The 20,432-nt window shown below is 36.0% G+C and overlaps 3 protein-coding genes across 6 annotated transcripts; 2 read left to right on the forward strand and 1 right to left on the reverse strand.

The window, feature by feature from the left end:
• The first annotated feature begins 5,870 nt into the window (after nt 1-5,870).
• Nucleotides 5,871-7,983, forward strand: LOC126771142 (syntaxin-5). Of its 3 annotated transcripts, none has more exons than XM_050490891.1 (4): nt 5,871-6,037; nt 6,124-6,540; nt 6,778-6,986; nt 7,203-7,983. In XM_050490891.1, exons 2-4 carry the CDS (start codon nt 6,135-6,137, stop codon nt 7,659-7,661), a joined length of 1,074 nt encoding a protein of 357 aa, XP_050346848.1. In that variant the 5' UTR covers nt 5,871-6,037; nt 6,124-6,134; the 3' UTR covers nt 7,662-7,983. The 3 variants fall into 3 exon arrangements, with proteins under 3 accessions (XP_050346848.1, XP_050346850.1, XP_050346849.1); XM_050490893.1 differs by having other exon boundaries at nt 6,129-6,540; XM_050490892.1 differs by having other exon boundaries at nt 5,871-6,016.
• Nucleotides 7,984-8,019: 36 nt separating this feature from the next.
• LOC126771185 (barrier-to-autointegration factor) lies at nt 8,020-10,027 on the reverse strand. Its single transcript, XM_050490943.1, has 2 exons — nt 9,823-10,027; nt 8,020-9,494 (listed from the first exon to the last, which is right to left on the reverse strand). Exons 1-2 carry the CDS (start codon nt 9,946-9,948, stop codon nt 9,348-9,350), a joined length of 273 nt encoding a protein of 90 aa, XP_050346900.1. The 5' UTR covers nt 9,949-10,027; the 3' UTR covers nt 8,020-9,347.
• Nucleotides 10,028-10,512: 485 nt separating this feature from the next.
• Nucleotides 10,513-20,408, forward strand: LOC126771108 (pre-mRNA-processing factor 40 homolog B). 2 transcript variants are annotated; one of them, XM_050490835.1, is made up of 16 exons: nt 10,513-10,685; nt 10,760-11,023; nt 11,385-11,540; nt 11,720-11,868; nt 12,110-12,267; nt 12,682-12,803; nt 13,455-13,603; nt 14,033-14,144; nt 14,375-14,500; nt 15,642-15,771; nt 16,717-16,823; nt 17,105-17,210; nt 17,315-17,544; nt 17,861-18,301; nt 18,826-18,995; nt 20,097-20,408. In XM_050490835.1, the coding sequence occupies exons 1-16, from the start codon at nt 10,683-10,685 to the stop codon at nt 20,185-20,187; spliced, it is 2,514 nt and encodes an 837-aa protein (XP_050346792.1). In that variant the 5' UTR covers nt 10,513-10,682; the 3' UTR covers nt 20,188-20,408. The 2 variants fall into 2 exon arrangements, with proteins under 2 accessions (XP_050346792.1, XP_050346794.1); XM_050490837.1 differs by having other exon boundaries at nt 10,760-10,915.
• The last annotated feature ends 24 nt before the right edge of the window (nt 20,409-20,432 follow it).

Below are 20,432 nucleotides of genomic sequence, written 5' to 3' on the forward strand. Positions count from 1 at the left end.
TCGTAGAAACTAAAAGACCTAGACTAGTTTGTCAATATGTGCATATAATGTTGCCATAATAACTGCATTCCCTGTCTTGGGAGATAAATAACTTTCAGGATTTAATTAAAATGTGGTTATTAAATATTACTTTTTAGTATTTTACATATTTATAATTAAAATATTTTTTTTTGTTTTCCAACTGCACCCAAAAACCGTTGCATTGTTTGTTTTTGTTTCCGTAATCAATAATACTTCAGCATCTTTATATGGTACTGGATGAGCATTTGTCCTCAGATGTTGATATCTAAAAAAATTTTTATATTATGTGTTCCGGTCGATGTCCGAAGTCCATTATGAGAGACGTGTTTGTTATGTCCTGGTGGCTTGTATTTGTAATAAAATAATATTTATTTAAAACGCAACAATGTGATTCAGTATATTTAATTGAAACAAGGTATTAAGTACCTAATTTGAATTGATTGAATGTAAGCATATAATTTGCCGTGTGGTGACGGCGACGAATATCACCACCCCATCTCATCCCGTGGGGGGCGTAGAAGTCGACCCGAGGGAATATACACCAGAGAACGGGCAGCAGCGTCTCTCTGAGTACTATGACTAACTTACTGCGATCGCCAACCCGTCTGCCAAGCGTGGCGATTATGGCATATCCCCTCATGATTCGCGCAACTGATGCGGGCAGCGCAAGATCGGCAAACGTGGAAATCCTTGGGGGAGGCCTTTGTCCAGCAGTGGACGTCTTTCGGCTGGTGATGAAGCATATAATATTAACTACTGGATTTAAATCGACATAAATCAAATATTTTCCAATGAAATATTAAGATTTAGGACAAAAATACTGAGACAGAGGTTTCTCAGAAGTTATCTCTATATTTGATGTATTAATAATATGTTTTATATAGAACTTTCTAAAGGTACGCTCATGTTGCCAGTTTTCTTTAGGTAAAATATCATTAATGTGCTAATTTTCTATCTAATTTAAAGATGAAACCGCTGCTATACAAGCTCCAGCTGAGGCCTGAATACCAGAATTTGCTAAAAGTCCTTTTATCCAACCATCGATCATCGCTGCAGTAGCCGGTTTAGTAGGGCATTTAGTTGCTAAAAATAGATTACTAATATTCCCTCTGATTTGCTGTGTCATTTTCACTAGAGTGCGTAGCCAGTATACTGCATCGATGTTTCGGCCAGGAGCAGCCACAAAGGTCCAACTTGATTATCGATACGAAGATGAATCATTTTTCGACCCAAATATGGGATAGGTAATGGAATTTACATTATTAATAAAATGGCCACTGTCAACATGCAAAAGAGTAAGGTCATGTACTCTGCGACCAGAAGATAACAGCAAAATAGCTGCAGTGTGTCTGGATATTTGATATACACTATTTAAATCTATATTATAATTCTTTAAATGACAAATCAAAATTCTTGCATCCCATATGGGTAATTTAGGAGGTGCAGGCTTTGCCAAGGAAATAGCTTTGAGTATATGTTTTACTATTGAGCCCGACGCTAATTTTATATCGATAGTTTCGCAAACGAATGCTATAATCGATTTATGAACAAGCATGGTTCGATTACGTGTCCCACCCAAATGAGCCAAGCTTCCAGGTATAGAATGCCGACTTGAGCTGGGGGTATCATTGTCATTGTGTCTACTAGACTGGTGCTCCGAGTTTCACAAATCGCTTGAGGACACGTGCTTCCAGGTCTGGCTCCAAAAGGGTCTTTTCCACTTGGGTGCCACTATTATATACCGACCTGAGGCTGAGTTGAGGTGGCCCAGCACCCTGGTTATCAGACTGGGCTGCGGAAACAACCATTCCAGCTGATAGTGCCAAAATCTGCTGAACGCGTCGTGAAAGCAGGCCTTCGAGTCTAGCAAGCCCCGGTAGGTGGTGAAGGAGAAGTACAACATTGAGGTGGTCTACTAGACCCAGTAATTTTTGAGCCAGATCTAGCAATTATCGTGACCAGGTTACTCCCTCTTGCTTTATGTAGGAAACAACTGTTCTGTTGTCGCTCTGAAGAATGACTATCGAGTCTTGAGGCAACGTTGCTCTGGAGGATATGGCTGCTGTCACTGATTACATCTCCTTCAAATTGCAGTGCCATTTGCTCTGGTGGTGATCTTATGACCCTTTCACCTTTTCTTTGTTTACATGGGCTTCACATTGAATGTTCGACGCGTCGGTGATGACATGGTTCGTGTTTATTAGTAATTAATTAGCGTCCTCTGACTGATGTTCTCTAACCATCACTCCAGCTCTATACGTACCTCGTCCAGATGCTGCGTTGGTAAGTGGGGATACCTCCTGAGCTTGCTGCTGTGGTACTGCAGGACTCGGCAATGCAACCTTCCCCGGTGGGTGATGAAGGTCGCAAAGTTGAGGTGTCCTAAGAGGCGTTGCACCTGATTTAGCTCCCAACTGCCAGTCGCAAGTCGCACGAGCAAATTCTGACGAGTTTTCTGTAGGCAATGCAACCTTCCCCGGTGGGTGATGAAAGTTGCAAAGTTGAAGAGTCCCAATATTATATATATATATATATATTTATTGGCCCGACCTGGGAATTGAACCCAGGACCTCCAGATCTGCGGCCTTACATCATATGGTAAGATGAGATGATAATTGGCCTGGCTTAAATCCAGTTTGACCATCCAATCTCCATGTTGTAAGAACTTGGGAACTTGATGATGGTGGAAAAGATGAAAATGTCTCAGTTTCATGTACTGATTCAACATCTAGAGGTTGAAAATTATTTGATTTTTTTTTTAACTTTCTTGCCATTTTGTACCTGCGTCCCCCTCCCCCCATTTTCTTTGCTGAGGAGTTATTCAAATAGAATCGCTCAGAATCTCTGTTTTCGGCTTGTTTATTTTTATTGGAATTTGGCCTAGTTCGAAATGGCTTTGTCACAGGGGTCAGTTTTGGGGCCTCTATTGTGAAATCTCGCGTATGATGCAGTCCTGCGCGTCACTCTCCCTGAAGGTATCAGCATTGTCTGCTATGCAGACGACACGTTGGTGCTGACAACGGGGGAGAATTTTGAGAGAACCAAAGAGCTCGCCGAGCTTGGGGTGAACATTGTCGTCGAAAAGATCTGCGAGTTGGGCCTTCAGATCGCGTCCCATAAGACGGAGGCGCTATGGTTCCATAAACTGCCAAGGAGCAGGGAACCGCCTGACTTGCACGTCCGCGTTGGTGACTCATACGTCCAGGTGGCCAGGTACATGAAATACCTGGGCCTCACACTGGATGGTCGCCGGGGCTTCGAGGAGCACTTCCTAGCCCCCCGGATCGAGAAGGTAGCGGGTGCCATGCACAGACTGCTGCCTAATCTCGGGGGACCGAGGGAGGAAGTTCGCCGTCTCTATGCCGGTGACGTGCGATCGATGGCCCTCTACGGGGCACCCGTTTGGTCTCACAGACTATCGGGCGTCCGCCGCTGCAGGACTAAGATCCAAAGTTCGCAGCGGAGAGTGGTCATCCGCATAGTGCGGGGATATCGCACGATATTCTACGAGGTGGCAACCGTTCTAGCGCGCTTTCCGCCCTTGGATATTCTGACGGGTATGGATGCGAGGGTCTACCAACAGACCCACATCCTCCACCAGAACAGTGAAAGCGCGCCCACTTCGAGTGCGCTCGAGGCGTTGAAGCGGCAGGAACACCGGAGGGCTCTTGCGACGTGGCGCGACCGTCTCTGTGAAGAACGGTACACACGCAAACGCGTCGTTGGAGCGATCCTGCCAGCCTTCGAAGCCTGGATGAGAAGAAAGCGACGAGTCACCTTCCGACTTACGCAGGTATGACCGGTCACGGTTGTTTTGGAGAATACCTGTGTAAGATCGGACGCGAATCGACGACGATGTGTCACCACTGTGGCGCGGACCGGGACACAGCTCAGCATACGTTGGAGGTGTGCCCCGCGTGGAGTGCGGAGAGGGAGATCCTGGTCCGTGAAGTCGAACAAGACTTGTCCCTGCAAGCAATCGTGTCGGCGATGCTTCGCAGGGAATCGGCGTGGAGGGCCGTAGCCTCCTTCTGTGAGACCGTCATGGTTCAAAAGGAGACGGAAAACCTGTGTTTTCAGTCCTAAAATGATCAAAAACTTGAATTTTTTTTTTGTTTAGTTTGTTCTTCATTGTAGACAATACCTAGTCTTTAATTAAAATATTTTATACGTCTTTCATCAGCAAACCCGGAAGTACCACAGCCGCCTGATTTGAACCTGCGATACTAAAAATAAATTTATGGTATAAAATTTATTATAGTAAAATTAAATTAAATAAGGTGAATATTTTTTTAATATCTTGAAAAAATACATAATATATAAAAGGCGGAAGTGTCCATGACTTCATATATCTAAAATATATATTATATGCGCATATAGATACCCTATTCTAATCTAAGTAGGAATAAAGGTAAACATACTTTTTATTAAGATTTGCTAATTGTTCTGCTGTATTATGCACTACAAACAGTACTTAATTAATTTACCTAATTACTAAGATTTCACTCATGATCATGATCATCAATGATATCGCGTCAATTGATATCGGTGTCAAAGTTGTTTATTTGGGTTTACTCCTCTTGTGGTTGGAATAGGCTTTAGTTATTACCGCTGCGGCCATGTCTCGCGCCTACAAAGTGGTCTTGTTTTGCGCCGGTTTAATTTGCCTCAATTATTATAGGAATTAATTCAGTGCAGCAGCATTAAGGAAATTTGGTATAAGTTGGACGAATTGCGGCTTCTATCCATCCATTTTTTCCATCCAGGATCTAGCTTAGGTACTTTACCTTGTACTTTATTTGTACTACCGTAAATCAAACGACAACGCACTTTGCACACACCTCTTATGTAAATCCAACAAATGAAAGAGATTTTAAGTTTTAAATAACCACTAAAGTTCAGAGTCCCGACGTGGTCCACCAAGAGCTTTGCTCTCATCTTAGCCTTCTTTCTCACATCCAATCAATATGTAATAGTTGCATTGGAAGTTCCATAATCGTTCCGCCGAATAAAATTGGCAATTGAAATAATGTTTACTGGACTTTATTTAAAATTAGTAACAGTTAAAAATGCACACTCCCTAATAGAGCACGGACTATGTTAACACCATGCTATAGGTAAATAAATACTTCTATAAAACTGTAATGTGGGCCGAAAACAGGAAGTTAAATCGTTAGTTTTCACGTCACGACTGAGTATCGAGCAACGTGACACGCTAGGATATCGTGATGTAGTTTTTACAATGTGTAACGTTGATATCTACGACATGACGTCGTAACGTTACACGATGTCGTAACGTTAAAGGTGATGATTACGGAACCACGTAGGATAATTTTAATTTTTTATTTAATTTATTGAGAAATATAGTTGTGTGTGACCACATATCTGGTAAATAATTAAAAAAAAATGGTTAGTTGTCACTTCTTCCGTAATCAATGCTACTTCAAGAAGTCTAAACAACTTCTTATAATATACTGTCAACCAGGGTACTTGATAGTTATTAGTTATGTTTATGATCATAAATTCCTTGTGACTATAGGAGTACCTATAATGTTCCTTGGCCGATAGTAACACAGTACAATAACTTGTCACTTACTTACTGTTTCATCCTAGAAATCTCAACAGAGAAAAAATACTCTATGTATTGATGTTTGGTAGTAAAAAAAAGTGACGATCACTATTATAGTTTATTTTCTATGATCGACGAACCTCAATCTCTCCTGAGATTTTTCTTTTTCCGATAACTTTTGAGTTTGTTGTGGGCTAAAATCACAATCATCTAATTATGAAAAAAACTACCTAATGTCAATTATATTATGACATGTCGTAACAATATCAACGATCAACGTCATCACCGACAGCGACTATGAAATTTTCATTCAAGGATATCAAGGCGAAATAACGAAGTCTAATAATTCCAGATAATTATATTAAATGAAAAGTTAAAGTGAAAGACAATTTCCATGTTGAAGTACTCCTCAAGTGCTCGTATTTAGTAAATATCTTTTTATATAATGTGAGCTCATGAAATTTGTAATAAATTCATTTTTCTAAAGTAATAGAAATAAAAATATTACTATAATATTACTTTCTTGTTATTAGTTTAGAATGCAATGCTCCCTCGCCGTCGAAACGTTGGTGTATCTGACAGGACGAATTTGTTATTACAAGAAGAGTTAATTCCGTACAACAAATTAAATAAAAACGGATCTGTTATTCAGCAATCGCATCAATTTAATTCGGAAGAAGGTTTACAACGAGGTTTTGTTGCCGAAACTGAAATTGCATTTGATTTTTTGGAGGAATTTGTATTTGAACCTGTAATGGCAGCCAGAGATAGGACACAAGAATTTGCATCAACAGTCCGAAGTCTTCAAGGGAGAACTTTGGCTAGACCTATAGTAAAAGATGAACGGAAAGCAGCTGTTCTCGCTACATATTCACAATTTATGAGTATGGCAAAAGTAATAAGCAAAAACATTACAAGTACTTATGCCAAACTAGAAAAGCTTGCAATGTGTAAGTTAACTTGCATTCATTCACATTCTTAGTTAACTTTTCTTTCGATACACAAATTTCATTTTGACAGATTTTATTTTAAATTAGATATAATTAATGATGAATTTGGCTAAAAATAAGTTTTGAAGATGTCATTGTCACATCATTTTTTGCTTATATACCTAATAATATTATTTACCTTTATAATATATCTGTTATGTTAACTATTAATTAAAAAAAATAACTAAAACATTTTAGTGGCAAAAAAGAAGTCTTTGTTTGACGATCGACCAATGGAAATATATGAGCTTACATATATCATTAAAGGTGATTTAAGTTCACTTAATCAGCAGATTGCTAGGTTGGATGAAATGCCAAGAGGTCGAAAAAGTATGTATAATCATTCATCCAGTGTTGTGATAGCTCTACAGTCCAGGCTTGCTTCAATGAGTAATCAGTTTAAACAGGTAAATACAATATATATATTTTTTTTAAAGTAAGATTGTGCATATTTGCCCTATTTTGGTAAGTGGTCAGTGGTTACCACCCAAATGGTGCATGATAATCATTGATTGCAACTGTAAGCAACCAACCAACTTTTAACCAAAAGGCATACTAAATGAGTCATTAACCATGACAATATTATATTACTTTTGACATATTGCTATGAAAATTCATTTTAGGTCCTGGAAGTCAGATCAGAAAATCTTAAGCATCAAAATAATAGACGTGAACAATTCTCAAGCTCAGCACCACTTGTCAAAGAAACACCTTCCTTATTGCAACCTGATGAAGTCAGCATAGATTTAGGGGAAACATCAAGCTTACAGACACAACAATTTGCATTAAGAGATGACACTGACTCATATGTGCAACAAAGGGCTGAAACTATGCACAATATTGAGAGCACAATTGTTGAATTAGGAGGTATTTTTCAACAGTTGGCTCACATGGTCAAAGAACAAGATGAAGCCATTGGGAGAATTGATGCAAATATTCATGAAGCTGAAATGAATGTAGAGGCAGGTCACAGAGAAATAATGAAATACTTCCAAAATATAACTGGTAATCGAGCACTCATGCTTAAGATTTTTGGAGTGTTAATATTTTTCTTTATATTTTTTGTTATATTTATGGCATAGATCCTATAGACACTTTAAATAATATGTGGAAGGAAAATATATTTATGTAACATACTTTAGAAGAGTGTACTTTGGTATGAAATAGGTACAAATAAATAAAAACATACATAGTATATGCAAACATTATTTATGATCATAAAAAAGCAATTAATATTAGTTACTTGACATGTCTTTTTGAAATAATTAGTACTTTATTGTTTAATATTTGTTTTCATATATTATATTTATATAATTATATTGAATTGCAATAAAGTAAAACTGATCATAGGAAAATAAATGTGTATGTTGTAAATATAAACATTTACATTTTGAGTTTTAATATCACAGGATTAATTTTTAAATTTTGAATAAAGAATGCTTGGCATGGTTTATTTACTGGTTTGAAAAAGAAACAATATTTTGTTGTGTATGAGTAATGAACATTGTATACTTTACTTTATCCTCTGAGAGAGACCAATATAGGGCATTTAATTTTCCACCAGAGTGACTATAATCAGTCTGTACTGCGTATAATCATACTCTGAAAATATTAGGATGCATTTACACTATGCACTACAATCTATTTTTAATTTGTCCAAATATTAATTTTTTTTTAAACTAAACAGTTTATTTGTACTTAATTTAAACCATTAATAGGCACTTGAGAAATCCCAACATGAGTCACAGGATGCCATAACCAAAACCCATTACAAGCAATCCCTGATTTTTTTATCTTTCCCTATAAACAACTACTATAGTAGACAAATTGTGTCTTTCAATTTTCTGTTTATGGTTCATATCATTGGTCTAAATATTATCTTCATGAATAAATTATATATTTATAGCAAATATAAAAAGCTGTTTTCATTTAATTAAATAATACAATGTTACAGGTTATAGATTCTATTATGAAATAAAACACTTGTTTCTTGTAGTGTTATATTTAAAAATATTTGTTAAAATTTGTAGTTTTATCTTCTGACCCTTAGTAACAAATCCATGCCTTTTGTGCTGTCATGCATGCAAAATATTAATAATATAATGTTCCCCTAAGTTATTTATCAAGGAATGCTCAACTTGTTTTAGAAATAATATGGTTCCCATCATCATGGTGATGTCACTTAAGATTCATTTACTCCACCCAAAATATATAATTATAATATGAATGCTTACACTTTATAAAGTAGTCAAATCTTTTATATGTGTATAAAAATTAATTAATATTAGCTTGGTCACCTGTGATGGAAACATCAAAAATAATTATAAAAATTATAAATACTTTTGAGAGAAAATACATAATCCATTACAGCCTGTGAATGTCCCACTGCTGGGCTAAAGGCCTCCTCTCGCTTTTTGACCAGGTTAGATAAGAGAAAATATCAAATGCAAATAGCATTTCACATTGTCATTGAAGTTAAAAGATAAGAAAACACAATTATTTCTGTATTTTTTATATATATAAAAAGATTTTTCAATTAAAATAATAATTGACAACATTTCGTTATTATCATTAATAGCTGACATGCAGCATGATACAAAACAGGCAGGATACACAGCAATACTCTCTAGGATTGACATTAATCTTAAACATTGTTACAAAAATTATTTACATTTTGTCCTTAGTCAATAACAATACAATAATAATATTTTATAATTATATGTTATAAAATAATGTTAAGGATGCTTATTTTACAGGTACTCAATTGTTTACAAAAATTCATCACACCAGTCCTTAAGACATTGATAGCAATCTGCTGATTGTTTGGAATTAGCGCTGCAGGTTTCTTTCATCCACTCTTGAAAAAGTTCTTTATCTTTTTTGAGCACTAAAAACTGTCCTAACACGACATAAGCCTGCAAATTAATAAAAAATGCATAAATTCAAGTTATATTAATTATGACGAAAATAAATATTCATTTAACTCTTAACAATTAATCATCATAATATAGTATATATTATGATATGAAGGTGACATTATTCCTTTAAATAAGGCACCCATATCAGAAGAGAAGCTAAAAATATAATAAATACGTCACTTCGATTAATTTAATATTACGTACATACAGATATAGATTCATCAACGAAGGTATCACATAAAAATTACCTAAGTTTAAAAAAACAACTATATTCAATATTAGGTTAGAATAATAATTGTTACTATTTTATTGACAAAGCTTTTACCTTGTCAAAACCTGCAGTTTCCAAACGCTTTCCAAGAACTTCACCGACTCCTGCTAAGTCAGTGACAGATTTTTCCCCCATGGGCTCAGCAACAAAGTTGCGATGTTTTTGAGATGTGCTAGACATTTTTGTTTTAATAAATGCTAAATTTAATATTAAAAATAAGGCAAACAAACGCCGCGTTTTGAAATAACTCTAGGTCATAGACAATTATTTAAGTAACGTTACAGATTAAATTAAAAGTTAAAACTACTCCCCTCCATAGACTAAGAATTTCTAAATTAATTCTGTCTGTCTATCTATTACGTTTTCACGGCTAAACCATTGAACCGATTTTGATGAAATTTGGTATAAAGCAAGTTTGAAAACCTAAGAAAATTTAAAGAAGATTTTAAAATTTTGAAAGTGTAGTGATTACGATTATGTACATAATATTACGTTCAAAGTTTAAATAAGCTGAAAAAAAATTTATTAACTATTATTATTAACTATTAATTTGTTTTATTTTTGAATAATAATTTTAGAAAATTATTTATGTTATATATGGTTTTTAGTTTATATTTACATAATAGTTTTGTGGTCCTGCGCGGTGTAGCTGCGGCGTTATGTACACCAAAGCTGTCTCTATTTTGTAGTCTGTGGTTTTTTATAAATATTGCATATGTACTCTATGCATTATACTATGAAGCATTGCCAATTAAAATATAAATTATAGATTTTTAATACTATTTGTATTGAATACTCTATTCATATATTAGAGCTGTTCATTTGATATTATTAATTAAAGTCTCTCTATTTTATCAAAATAAATGTCATCCTCGTTCTAAATACTTGAAAAACGTTAAAATTCAGTATTCATAATGGTATTTTCATATAATATTATCTTCTTAATCAACTTTAATTTAATACAGACGTTGTAACATGGAATGTATTATAGGATACGCCCAATTCCGGGACAAGTTCACCGGGCTTGATGGCCTCTGCAGCGCCAATGTTACCACCACCAATGATTGGTGGTATGCCGCCGCCAATGCCGCCAGCCGTAGCTATGCCACCGGTACCAGGAATGCCACCGGTACCAGGAATGCCCCCGGTACCAGGAATGCCACCAAATATGGGGCCTCTCCCTCCACCTATGGCTTTTCCTCCAATGATGGCTCCATTTTCTTTACCACCTCCTGGCTTTCCATCATTTAAACCAGTAAATATTTTATTTTATTTTGTCAAAATGATACAATTGAGACTTTGTTTTTACAAATCTATTACAGAATCATCCTCTTTTCATTTTTCATTATTGCTTACTATGATAAACTGTCTGTATTCAATTCTCATGTATTAAAAAAAATATGCATCTTTTAAGTAATGTGACTTTAAACCAATACAGAGCCGCAGGTATTATTTTAGTAGCCCTTTTAGAAGCCCTTGTAAAATGAAATGGAAACTATAAGGAATAATTGTACAGTTTTGCAGAAAAATCATGTTTTATTTTACAATGGAGTCACCAATATTCTTGATAGCTTTTAAACATTAAATGTTTAACATTCATTAAATATTTGTTTTAGGAATTGACTGCCCCAGCTCCAGAGATATCACCCTTAGCTAATCAAAGCTGCCCTTGGTCAGAGCACAAAGCTCCCGATGGACGTATATATTATTACAATTCAATTACTAAGCAAAGTCTTTGGGAAAAACCTGATGATTTAAAAACTCCAGCTGAGGTAAATTTTAAAGTTATAATTATAATTTGTACATATAGACACAGATTCATTTTTGAATCATCATTGCTTTGTAATAAATAACTTTTTAAAATATTAGAATTTTCGTTTTTTGAATAATCAATGATTGAATAACATTAAATTATTGTTTACATATATCGATTTAATTATCTTTTGTTCAGAAAATGCTGTCTTCCTGTGTTTGGAAAGAATATACAACTGACGCTGGACGTGTGTATTACCACAATATTGAAACAAAGGAATCAAGCTGGGTTATTCCCAAAGAACTACAGGAAATAAAAGACAAAATAGCAGCCGAAGAAGCAGCGCAGTAATTTTTTTATTTTATTAGACCCACCAACAGAATTATGCTTATTAAGATGTACAAGGATATTAAGTTGGCCCTAAATACATATAAATACTATTTAAAGGCAGTTACAACATACATTTAAGACAAATTATTATTAAATAATATAATAGTAATTGTTTAAAATGTTTGTTTAGGGTGTTATAAAATTTACTTCTCTATTTTAATTTCTTATTAAAATTTAATTTTATCATGTCAATTCCAGGGCTGCTCTAAATGCTGATGTTCCTCCTGGAGAAGTGCCACTACCAACTTCTCCAGCACTGCTAGCCTCAGGCAGCTCAGCTCTGGATGAAGCAATGGCCAAAACTCTGGCTTCTATTGATCCCTCATTGGCTAACGCTATACCTATTCCAGAAGAAAGTAAATATTTATTTTGTTTTTTAATATTGTATACATAATGTGTTTTATAATAGTTTTATTTGTGTTAATTATTAGTAGAAATGCTAATCTTTATTTTACAAAGTTAGATTGAACTCTACATAAAACAAATGTAAAAACCACTGAAGCTTCATGTCTTATAATTTTCTTAAGATAATATTACTTGAATAAAGTAATTATTTTTCATAATGATAGTATAGAAAATATAACAAGTTTTTTAAATATTTTTATCAATATATGGAATGGAGTATATATTGATAATTTAAGGGTGCAGAGGCAAATGTCCTTTTTTTTAAGAATTTTTTTTTATTCTTTTTTTCTGTGAAATTCTGTATCTGGCGTTGTTTTTGAAAATATGTCATACCAATTTAACTTATTTAAGTAAAACAATTATAGTAAAGCCAGAGGAAATAGCAGCTCCACCACAACCTAACAGTACAGATTCTAATGAGCCAGAATTGCAGTACAAAGACAAAAAAGAAGCAATAGAAGCATTTAAAGAATTGCTCAGAGATAGGGTGAGTTTTGTTTCTACATATCTTTCTGTAATTCACTGTAACCGATTCCAATTGGAGTGCCGGCTTAGAATTGCACTCCCCCAATCTCATCCAGTGGGTGTCGTAAAAGCGTCCCACTCATAAACCACCTAACCCCCGACTGCGCTCGCCAGCACGCCTGCCCAGCGTGGCGAGTATGGGCAAACCCTCCCAGATGGTAGATGCGCTTTAAAAAAAGGTTAGGATCGGGACCTTTGGCGCACCTTGGGAGAGGCCTATGTCCAGCAGTGGATTACGAAAGGCTGTTGATTGATTCCAATTGCAATAGGAGTTCAGATTTACATTAGATTATGATAGACATGTGATTTGTTAATAACTTGTTATATTATGTATTGCAAAAAGTTTATGATGTATACCTGAAACCTACTTATAATATTCCACTTACCTAGTTGTATCCACTTTAATTTTTCTTCCAAATTTCATATAACAATGTTTTGACATTCAAAACGCATTTTTACAAATCAACAATTAATACCATAGATTATTTTGATTTTTGACCAATTTTTTCTCATCAATTCAAGTTCAAATATGTTTATCTATGATTACTCTAGTTTAGCGAGTTTCTAGTCTACTAACTAAAGGTTGAATTTTTTTTTTCTTCGCATGTTGTAGAATGTTCCTTCGAATTCTACATGGGAACAATGCGTGAAAATAATATCAAAAGATCCTCGTTATTTGACATTCAAGAAACTTAATGAAAAGAAACAGGCCTTCAATGCATACAAAACTCAAAAGTTGAAAGATGAAAGAGAGGAACAAAGGTATCTATTACGAAATAATTATATCTAAAATACAAGTTTTTTTTGTACTTTATTTAAAAATATTTTTTACATTTATAGTTAATAACAAATAAAAAATGATTTATAAATATGATGCTACATGCTACTGATACATGATGAATCAAGGGAAAAAATATACATGCTTGAGCGAGACAACAAGTGCAAGAGAGTGAAATGTTATGCAAAAATAAATAATTTTTTACCTTAAAAATTAAAAAAAAACAACTGCACTGAATTAATGAAAGAATTTATAGCCAGTGTCACTTAGGATGATGTAAGGATTTAACTATAGATCCAAATCTCTTCAGGCATTTACGTTAATTATAAAAATTATAATTCATGACATGTTTCTATATCTTTGATAAATTTAATATAATAATAATGCGTAAATTTTATTATTTATATTTTCAGGTTGAAAACAAAGAAAAACAGAGAGAATCTAGAAGAGTTTTTACTGAGTTGTGAAAGAGTAACGTCATTAACTAAGTACTATAAATGTGAGGAAATGTTCAATAATCTTGAGGTGAGATTGTATACATGTTAAATAATTACCTAGACAAATAAATTAAATTGAATAACTGACCGTGGTTACAAAATAACTGTCTGTTTGTAAGTTAATATATATAATGATGAGTGACCAACCAATATTTTATGTGTATAATTGAAATGGGCGTTATGTAAGTTAGTGGTAGATTCCACGCTGCCGGCGCCGTGATTTTTGCTAGTTTATTAAATAATACTGCAATTCTACAGATTTGGCGATGTGTTCCCGACTCAGATAGACGCGATATATACGAGGATAGCATATTTGCCATCGCAAAGCGAGAGAAGGAAGAAGCAAAGGTCCTTAAAAAACGAAATATGAAGATTTTAGCACAAGTAAGAAATATATTATGGTATATAATAATATTATAAAACTGAAGAGGTAATGTGTTTGAACGCGCTAATATTACGATTAGACTATACAACGTTGGCCATAAAACACAGACACCGGCGGTGTTTGAGAAACTGATCAAATCTTGGGTTGGCTCCAACTCCTCCATCTCCCGTAGCGCAAACATCGTTAGTGGTTAATACACGGTTGCATTAAAAAAACGCAAATGTGTATTATTAAAAAAAAATACGTAAATTAATTATATATAATTGAATACATTATTCGTAAAAGATTTTTGACAAAAAACTCAAAATCCTCAGGTGAAAATTAAAAAAAAGTTTGTAATAATTAAAGTACGCGGAGCATCAATTAGTGTATTAATAAAGATATTTTGATTTAACAATGAAGTTATAATGTATAATAATTTTCAATAATAAGTAATGAATATTAAACATGACCTTAAACACCGAGAGCCGAGATAACCCAGTGGTAAGAACGCGTGAATCTTAATCAATGATCGTGGGTTCAAACCCGGGCAAGCACCACTGAATTTTCATGTGCCTAATTTGTGATTATAATTCACGTCGTGCTTTACGGTGAAGGAAAACATCGTGAGGAAACCTGCATGTGTCTAATTTTACTGAAATTCTGCCACACGTGTATTCCACCAACCCGCATTGGAGCAGCGTGGTGGAATAAGCTCCAAACCTTCTCAAAAAAAAAAGGAAGAGGAGGCCTTTTGCCGAGTAGTGGGACATTCACAGGCTGTTACGGTTAAACACTATGGACATATTTTTTTTTTTTTTTATAGAATAGGAAGGTGGACGAGCATATGGGCCACCTGATGGTAAGTGGTCACCAAACGCTCTTAGACATTGGCATTGTAAGAAATGTCAACCATCGCTTATAGCCAATGCGCCACCAATCTTGGGAACTAAGATTTTATGTCCCTTGTGCCTGTAATTACACTGGCTCACTCACCCTTCAAACCGGAACACAACAATATCAAGTATTGCTGTTTTGCGGTAGAATATCTGATGAGTGGGTGGTACCTACCCAGACGAGCTTGCACAAAGCCCTACCACCAGTTTACCACCACCACATATTGCTTATAGATATTATTATCTGGATATTTTTGTATTGCAGGTCCTAGAGAATATGAATGAAATAACATACAGTAGCACGTGGAGTGAGGCTCAGGTTCTACTGTTGGAAAACGCAGCGTTCAAAAATGATGTCAGTTTACTTGGAATGGACAAAGAAGATGCTCTAATTGGTAAATTGTTTCGATTCTAATATCTTATTATAGGCATGAATAAAATGTAAATAATAAAAGACACGGCGAAAGAATTATTTACATATCGTGAAAAATTAAGAAATTATTCAACTTTTACTGTAAACAAAAAAAGACTCGCGGAGCGTTAGCATTGTGACGTCACAAGTATCGAAAGCCGCGAAATTCTCAAATATCTAGATTACTTATTACTTGATTACTTATTATACTTACTAATATTTGATATTAAAACGATAATACATATCTACTATACTAACCTTAAATTTAATTATTTCATGCGATTTGCTAACAGCTGTGCATATATTACACTACCAATGATTTCTCGATTAATATATCTTTATTTATAATAACAATATACCACTTAAATACTTCTATATATATTTATATATACTCATACTCATATATATACTCATATATATATATGAGTATGATTTAAATAACTTTCGGATAGCAACATCGCCGTTATTCAAAACGCCATTTTTTGCGAATCCATTATAAATATCATTCAATAGATTATTCAAGATCTCGACCGATGATATCGCGTCAAATCAATATTAAATTTGTTTATTTATTTTTGCTCCTCTTGTAATATGGCTATTGTTGAAATATAAAGTTGTTACCTGTGCCGTTGAGTTGAGCTAGACTTGTGACGTCAACGTATTTAAAAGCGGTTTTTATAACATTAGCATTTATGAAAACAATTTTAAATCATCGCATTTTATAGTGAGGTTATATATAGTTTTTATAAGTAAAAAAAATAAGGAAAATTCCTCATTGAATCTATATATCATATGCTTTCAGAAACAGTTGTTTTTCATTCATCTTGGTGTATTTTTTTACTCGTTCCTTTGTTTGTTAAAGTATGAAACATAAAATAGGGTCTAAATTGCTTAAATTATAAAGGATTAAATAAGGATTATTTTTCAGTTTTTGAACAGCACATAAGAAATCTGGAGGCTGAATATCTGCAGGAAAGGGAACAAGTCAAAAAGAGGAATAAACGTCAGCAACGAAAAAATCGAGACAATTTCTTGGTAAAACATAATTCCCTAGTTAAATAATATATAATAATTATAAATAAAATATTTACCTGATAGTACAATTGTGATATTCTTTTACATTTTCACACGGCCAAGTAAAATATTTTCCCTATTTTTTGAAAGCATCAAAAATGTTAGTGAGGATGTAAAGTTTATTCGGTATTAGTTATTCATATGATTTTGAAACTTATATATGAAATAAAATTGGTAATGTGTACTGATCGTGTCCCTTAGGAAATATCTTTATTTTGAATGAACAAGTAGATCGCTTGCAGGCACTGCTGGACGGGTTGCACGAGGAGGGCAAGCTGACGTCCATGTCGCTGTGGGTGGAGCTGTACCCCGTCATCTCGGCGGACACGCGCTTCTCCGCCATGCTTGGTCAGTCTCACTCGCACCAATGTTTGATTTATTGCAGTTTTTGAAAGGGTACAACTTCTATATACGAATACTTACTCAATTTTTGAACTGATTTTGTTATTCAGGACAGAATGGATCTACGCCTTTGGATCTGTTTAAATTCTATGTGGAAAATCTGAAGGCTCGTTTCCACGACGAAAAGAAAGTTATTAAGGAGATACTGAAGGAGAAAGAGTTTGAAGTGAAATCGGACACTACATTCGAAGAATTCGCGACTGTCGTGTGTGAAGACAGCAAGTCGGCCTCGTTGGACGCCGGCAACGTTAAGTTAACGTACAACTCCCTGCTCGAAAAGGTGAAAATCAAATACAATCTTAATACCTAGATAACATATATAAGAAATATAATTATTAATAATATTTATATTTCTTTTTCCACTTAATTATTTATTTTTTCAAGAAGCACGTCCACGTAACAATTAGTATAGCGACCGTGTTTCATCGAATTTAATCAAATATCCTGTTGAGCATATATATATATATATATATATATATATATATATATATATATATATATACTCAACGGGATATTACTAGCAGTAGTAGGTATAATACTACTACTATGAATAATCCTAATACTACCGTATTAAAAGGTAAATTAAATTCATACAGGCGGAAACTAAGAGTAAGGAAAAGTTAAAGGAGGAAACCAAAGCTCAGAAGAAAATCGAGGCCGCCTTTAAGTGGTTCGTGGGCGCCGCCAACGTGGACCTGTCGCAGCCCTGGAGCGCCGTGCGCGACACGCTGGAGCCGTCGGCGCCCGAGCTGCTGGCCGTGCCCGCCGACGACGAGCGCGCGCGCCTGTACCGCGAGCTGCAGCACGAGCACGAGGACAGCTGCCTGCACTACCACCACCCCAAGCCGCGCAAGGCCAAGCGCTCCAAGAAGAAGAAGCAGCGCTCGCACTCGCTGTCGCAGTCGCGCTCGCCGGAGCCGCCGCCCGAGCCGCGCGCCTCGTCCGCCAGCGCCACGCCCTCCGACGACGACGAGCGCAAGCACAAGAAGCCCAAGAAGAAGCACCGCAAGCCCGCCTCCCCGCCGCGCTGCCCCACGGTACCCGCCAGGCCACTTGTTAGCCGCCGCTCGCCGAGTGAACATGAGTCCCGCCCATAGACAGACCAAATCGCTTGCCCTTGCTCATCTAGTCGGTTTTTCTGCACAAAGCAAATTTTTTTTTTTTTTTTTATAGAATAGGAAGGGGGACGAGCATATGGGCCACCTGATGGTAAGTGGTCACCAAACGCCCTTAGACATTGGCATTGTAAGAAATGTCAACCATCGCTTATAGCCAATGCGCCACCAACCTTGGGAACTAAGATTTTATGTCCCTTGTGCCTGTAATTACACTGGCTCACTCACCCTTCAAACCGGAACACAACAATATCAAGTATTGCTGTTTTGCGGTAGAATATCTGATGAGTGGGTGGTACCTACCCAGACGAGCTTGCACAAAGCCCTACCACCAGTAAATGCTTGTCTCAGTTTGCTTGACTGACATCTAATGTCAATTTCAGAATTATTTTATTAGTAAAAAAGATTGCTTAGTTTGTTTAATTTAATTTTTGTATGATTTCTAGAAATCTCCGAGTATAGAAGAAGGAGGTATAACTGATGAGGAACCCGTGAAGGAAACTACAAAGCACAAGAGCAAGAAGACAAAACGGAGCGCTCCGAGCTCGCCCGACCAGCCACCAGAACTGGCGCACAAACCCAAGAAGAAGAAGGAGAAGAAAGAAAAAAAAGACAAGTATGTAATACTTTAAAAATACTAATTTTTTTATGTTAATTTTTTTGTTTGCCGTTAATAAACTAATAGGGAATATGCACTTTTTTTATTTTTATTTTTATTATCAATAAAATATGTTTATATTATCCCATAACTTTATTTTGAAGCAATCTAGTATGAACCTTTATTGTGGTCTCAACTTTCCTCGTAATAACCTAAATCCCATAAGGGCTAAATGTGTCCATCCCCTTACATAACTTAATGGTTTAACTGGAGAATAAATTGAAATAGCTAGTACTTAGTTACTTATAAAAAATAAAAGGATTACTTCATTAAGAAGTATATGAATGTACAACAATACACTGTTTATTGAAATAAAAGAAAAAAACCTAAAACATACAGAGCTGTAGCAATTTTTGTACCTGTTAGTGTTTTAATACAATTAGAGGGTTTGAATTGAACCGTAAATTAAAAAAAAAACAATAATTGTCAAAGTTATTTAAATCCAACACAACAATCAAAAAACATTCTTAATATTTTTGACAGAAAAATAAAAATACCAGGATATATAGTTACTTTGTGACATGCATATTCCCTATCGTTCATATAACATATTGTAATGTTATCAAACCCTATGAAAGTAAGTAGCTTAAATGTTTAACCAATTAAAATTCCAGCATAAGGTTATTTATAAAATATTATACCAGTCGTACTAATGTACACAGTTCTCATTCCAACAATACAACAATAACAGCCTGTTAATGTCCCACTGCTGGGCTAAGGCCTCCTCTCCCTTTTGAGGAGAAGGTTTGGAGCTTATTCCACCACGCTGCTCCAATGCGGGTTGGTAGAATACACATGTGGCAGAATTTCAACGTAATTAGACACATGCAGATTTCCTCACGATGTTTTCCTTCACTGTCAAGCACGAGATGAAATACAACCACAAATTGAGCACATGAAAATTCAGTGGTGCTTGCCGGGGTTTGAACCCACGATCATCGGTTAAGATTCACGCGTTCTAACCACTAGGCCATCTCGGCTCAGTTCTCATTCCAAATGAATGAAACTAAAATACAGTTTTCATTGGATCGGTACGTGAGTAACGTGTGCGCGTTGCAGGGCGGGCGGCGCGGTGGTGTGGAGCGACGCGGAGCTGGAGTCGCGGCGCGCGGCGCTGCTGGCGCAGCTGCACGAGCACGAGGCCGACTGACGTCGCGTCACGCACGTGCACGTCTTCAACCGCTACCCGCCCGCGCGCCGCCTGCGCAGCCCGCACAGCCCGCTGCCGCCCGCCGACTACTTCCTGCACGTCTCGCCCGCCTCGCCCTCCGCGTCGCCCCCGCCCTCGCCGCCCTCGCCGCCGGGCTCGCCGCCCTCTCCGAGGTCTCCAGCCACGCCGGCCTCGCCTACCTCGCCCGCCTCACCGACCTCGCCGGTCTCACCGACTTCGCCGAC

This window comes from Nymphalis io, chromosome 10, assembly GCF_905147045.1.
Source record: "Nymphalis io chromosome 10, ilAglIoxx1.1, whole genome shotgun sequence".
Taxonomy (NCBI): domain Eukaryota; kingdom Metazoa; phylum Arthropoda; class Insecta; order Lepidoptera; family Nymphalidae; genus Nymphalis; species Nymphalis io.

Excerpts from the sequence above, each read along its gene's own strand:
- LOC126771142 (XM_050490891.1), top strand. The coding sequence starts at position 6,135 with ATGCTCCCTCGCCGTCGAAACGTTGGTGTATCTGACAGGACGAATTTG. Across the intron at positions 6,541-6,777 it reads ACTAGAAAAGCTTGCAATGT|TGGCAAAAAAGAAGTCTTTG; the intron begins GTAAGTTAACTT and ends AAAACATTTTAG. Across the intron at positions 6,987-7,202 it reads TGAGTAATCAGTTTAAACAG|GTCCTGGAAGTCAGATCAGA; the intron begins GTAAATACAATA and ends AATTCATTTTAG.
- LOC126771185 (XM_050490943.1), bottom strand. The coding sequence starts at position 9,948 with ATGTCTAGCACATCTCAAAAACATCGCAACTTTGTTGCTGAGCCCATG. Across the intron at positions 9,495-9,822 it reads AAACTGCAGGTTTTGACAAG|GCTTATGTCGTGTTAGGACA; the intron begins GTAAAAGCTTTG and ends ATTAATTTGCAG.
- LOC126771108 (XM_050490835.1), top strand. Across the intron at positions 12,268-12,681 it reads TATACCTATTCCAGAAGAAA|TAAAGCCAGAGGAAATAGCA; the intron begins GTAAATATTTAT and ends AAACAATTATAG. Across the intron at positions 18,996-20,096 it reads AAGAAAGAAAAAAAAGACAA|GGCGGGCGGCGCGGTGGTGT; the intron begins GTATGTAATACT and ends TGCGCGTTGCAG.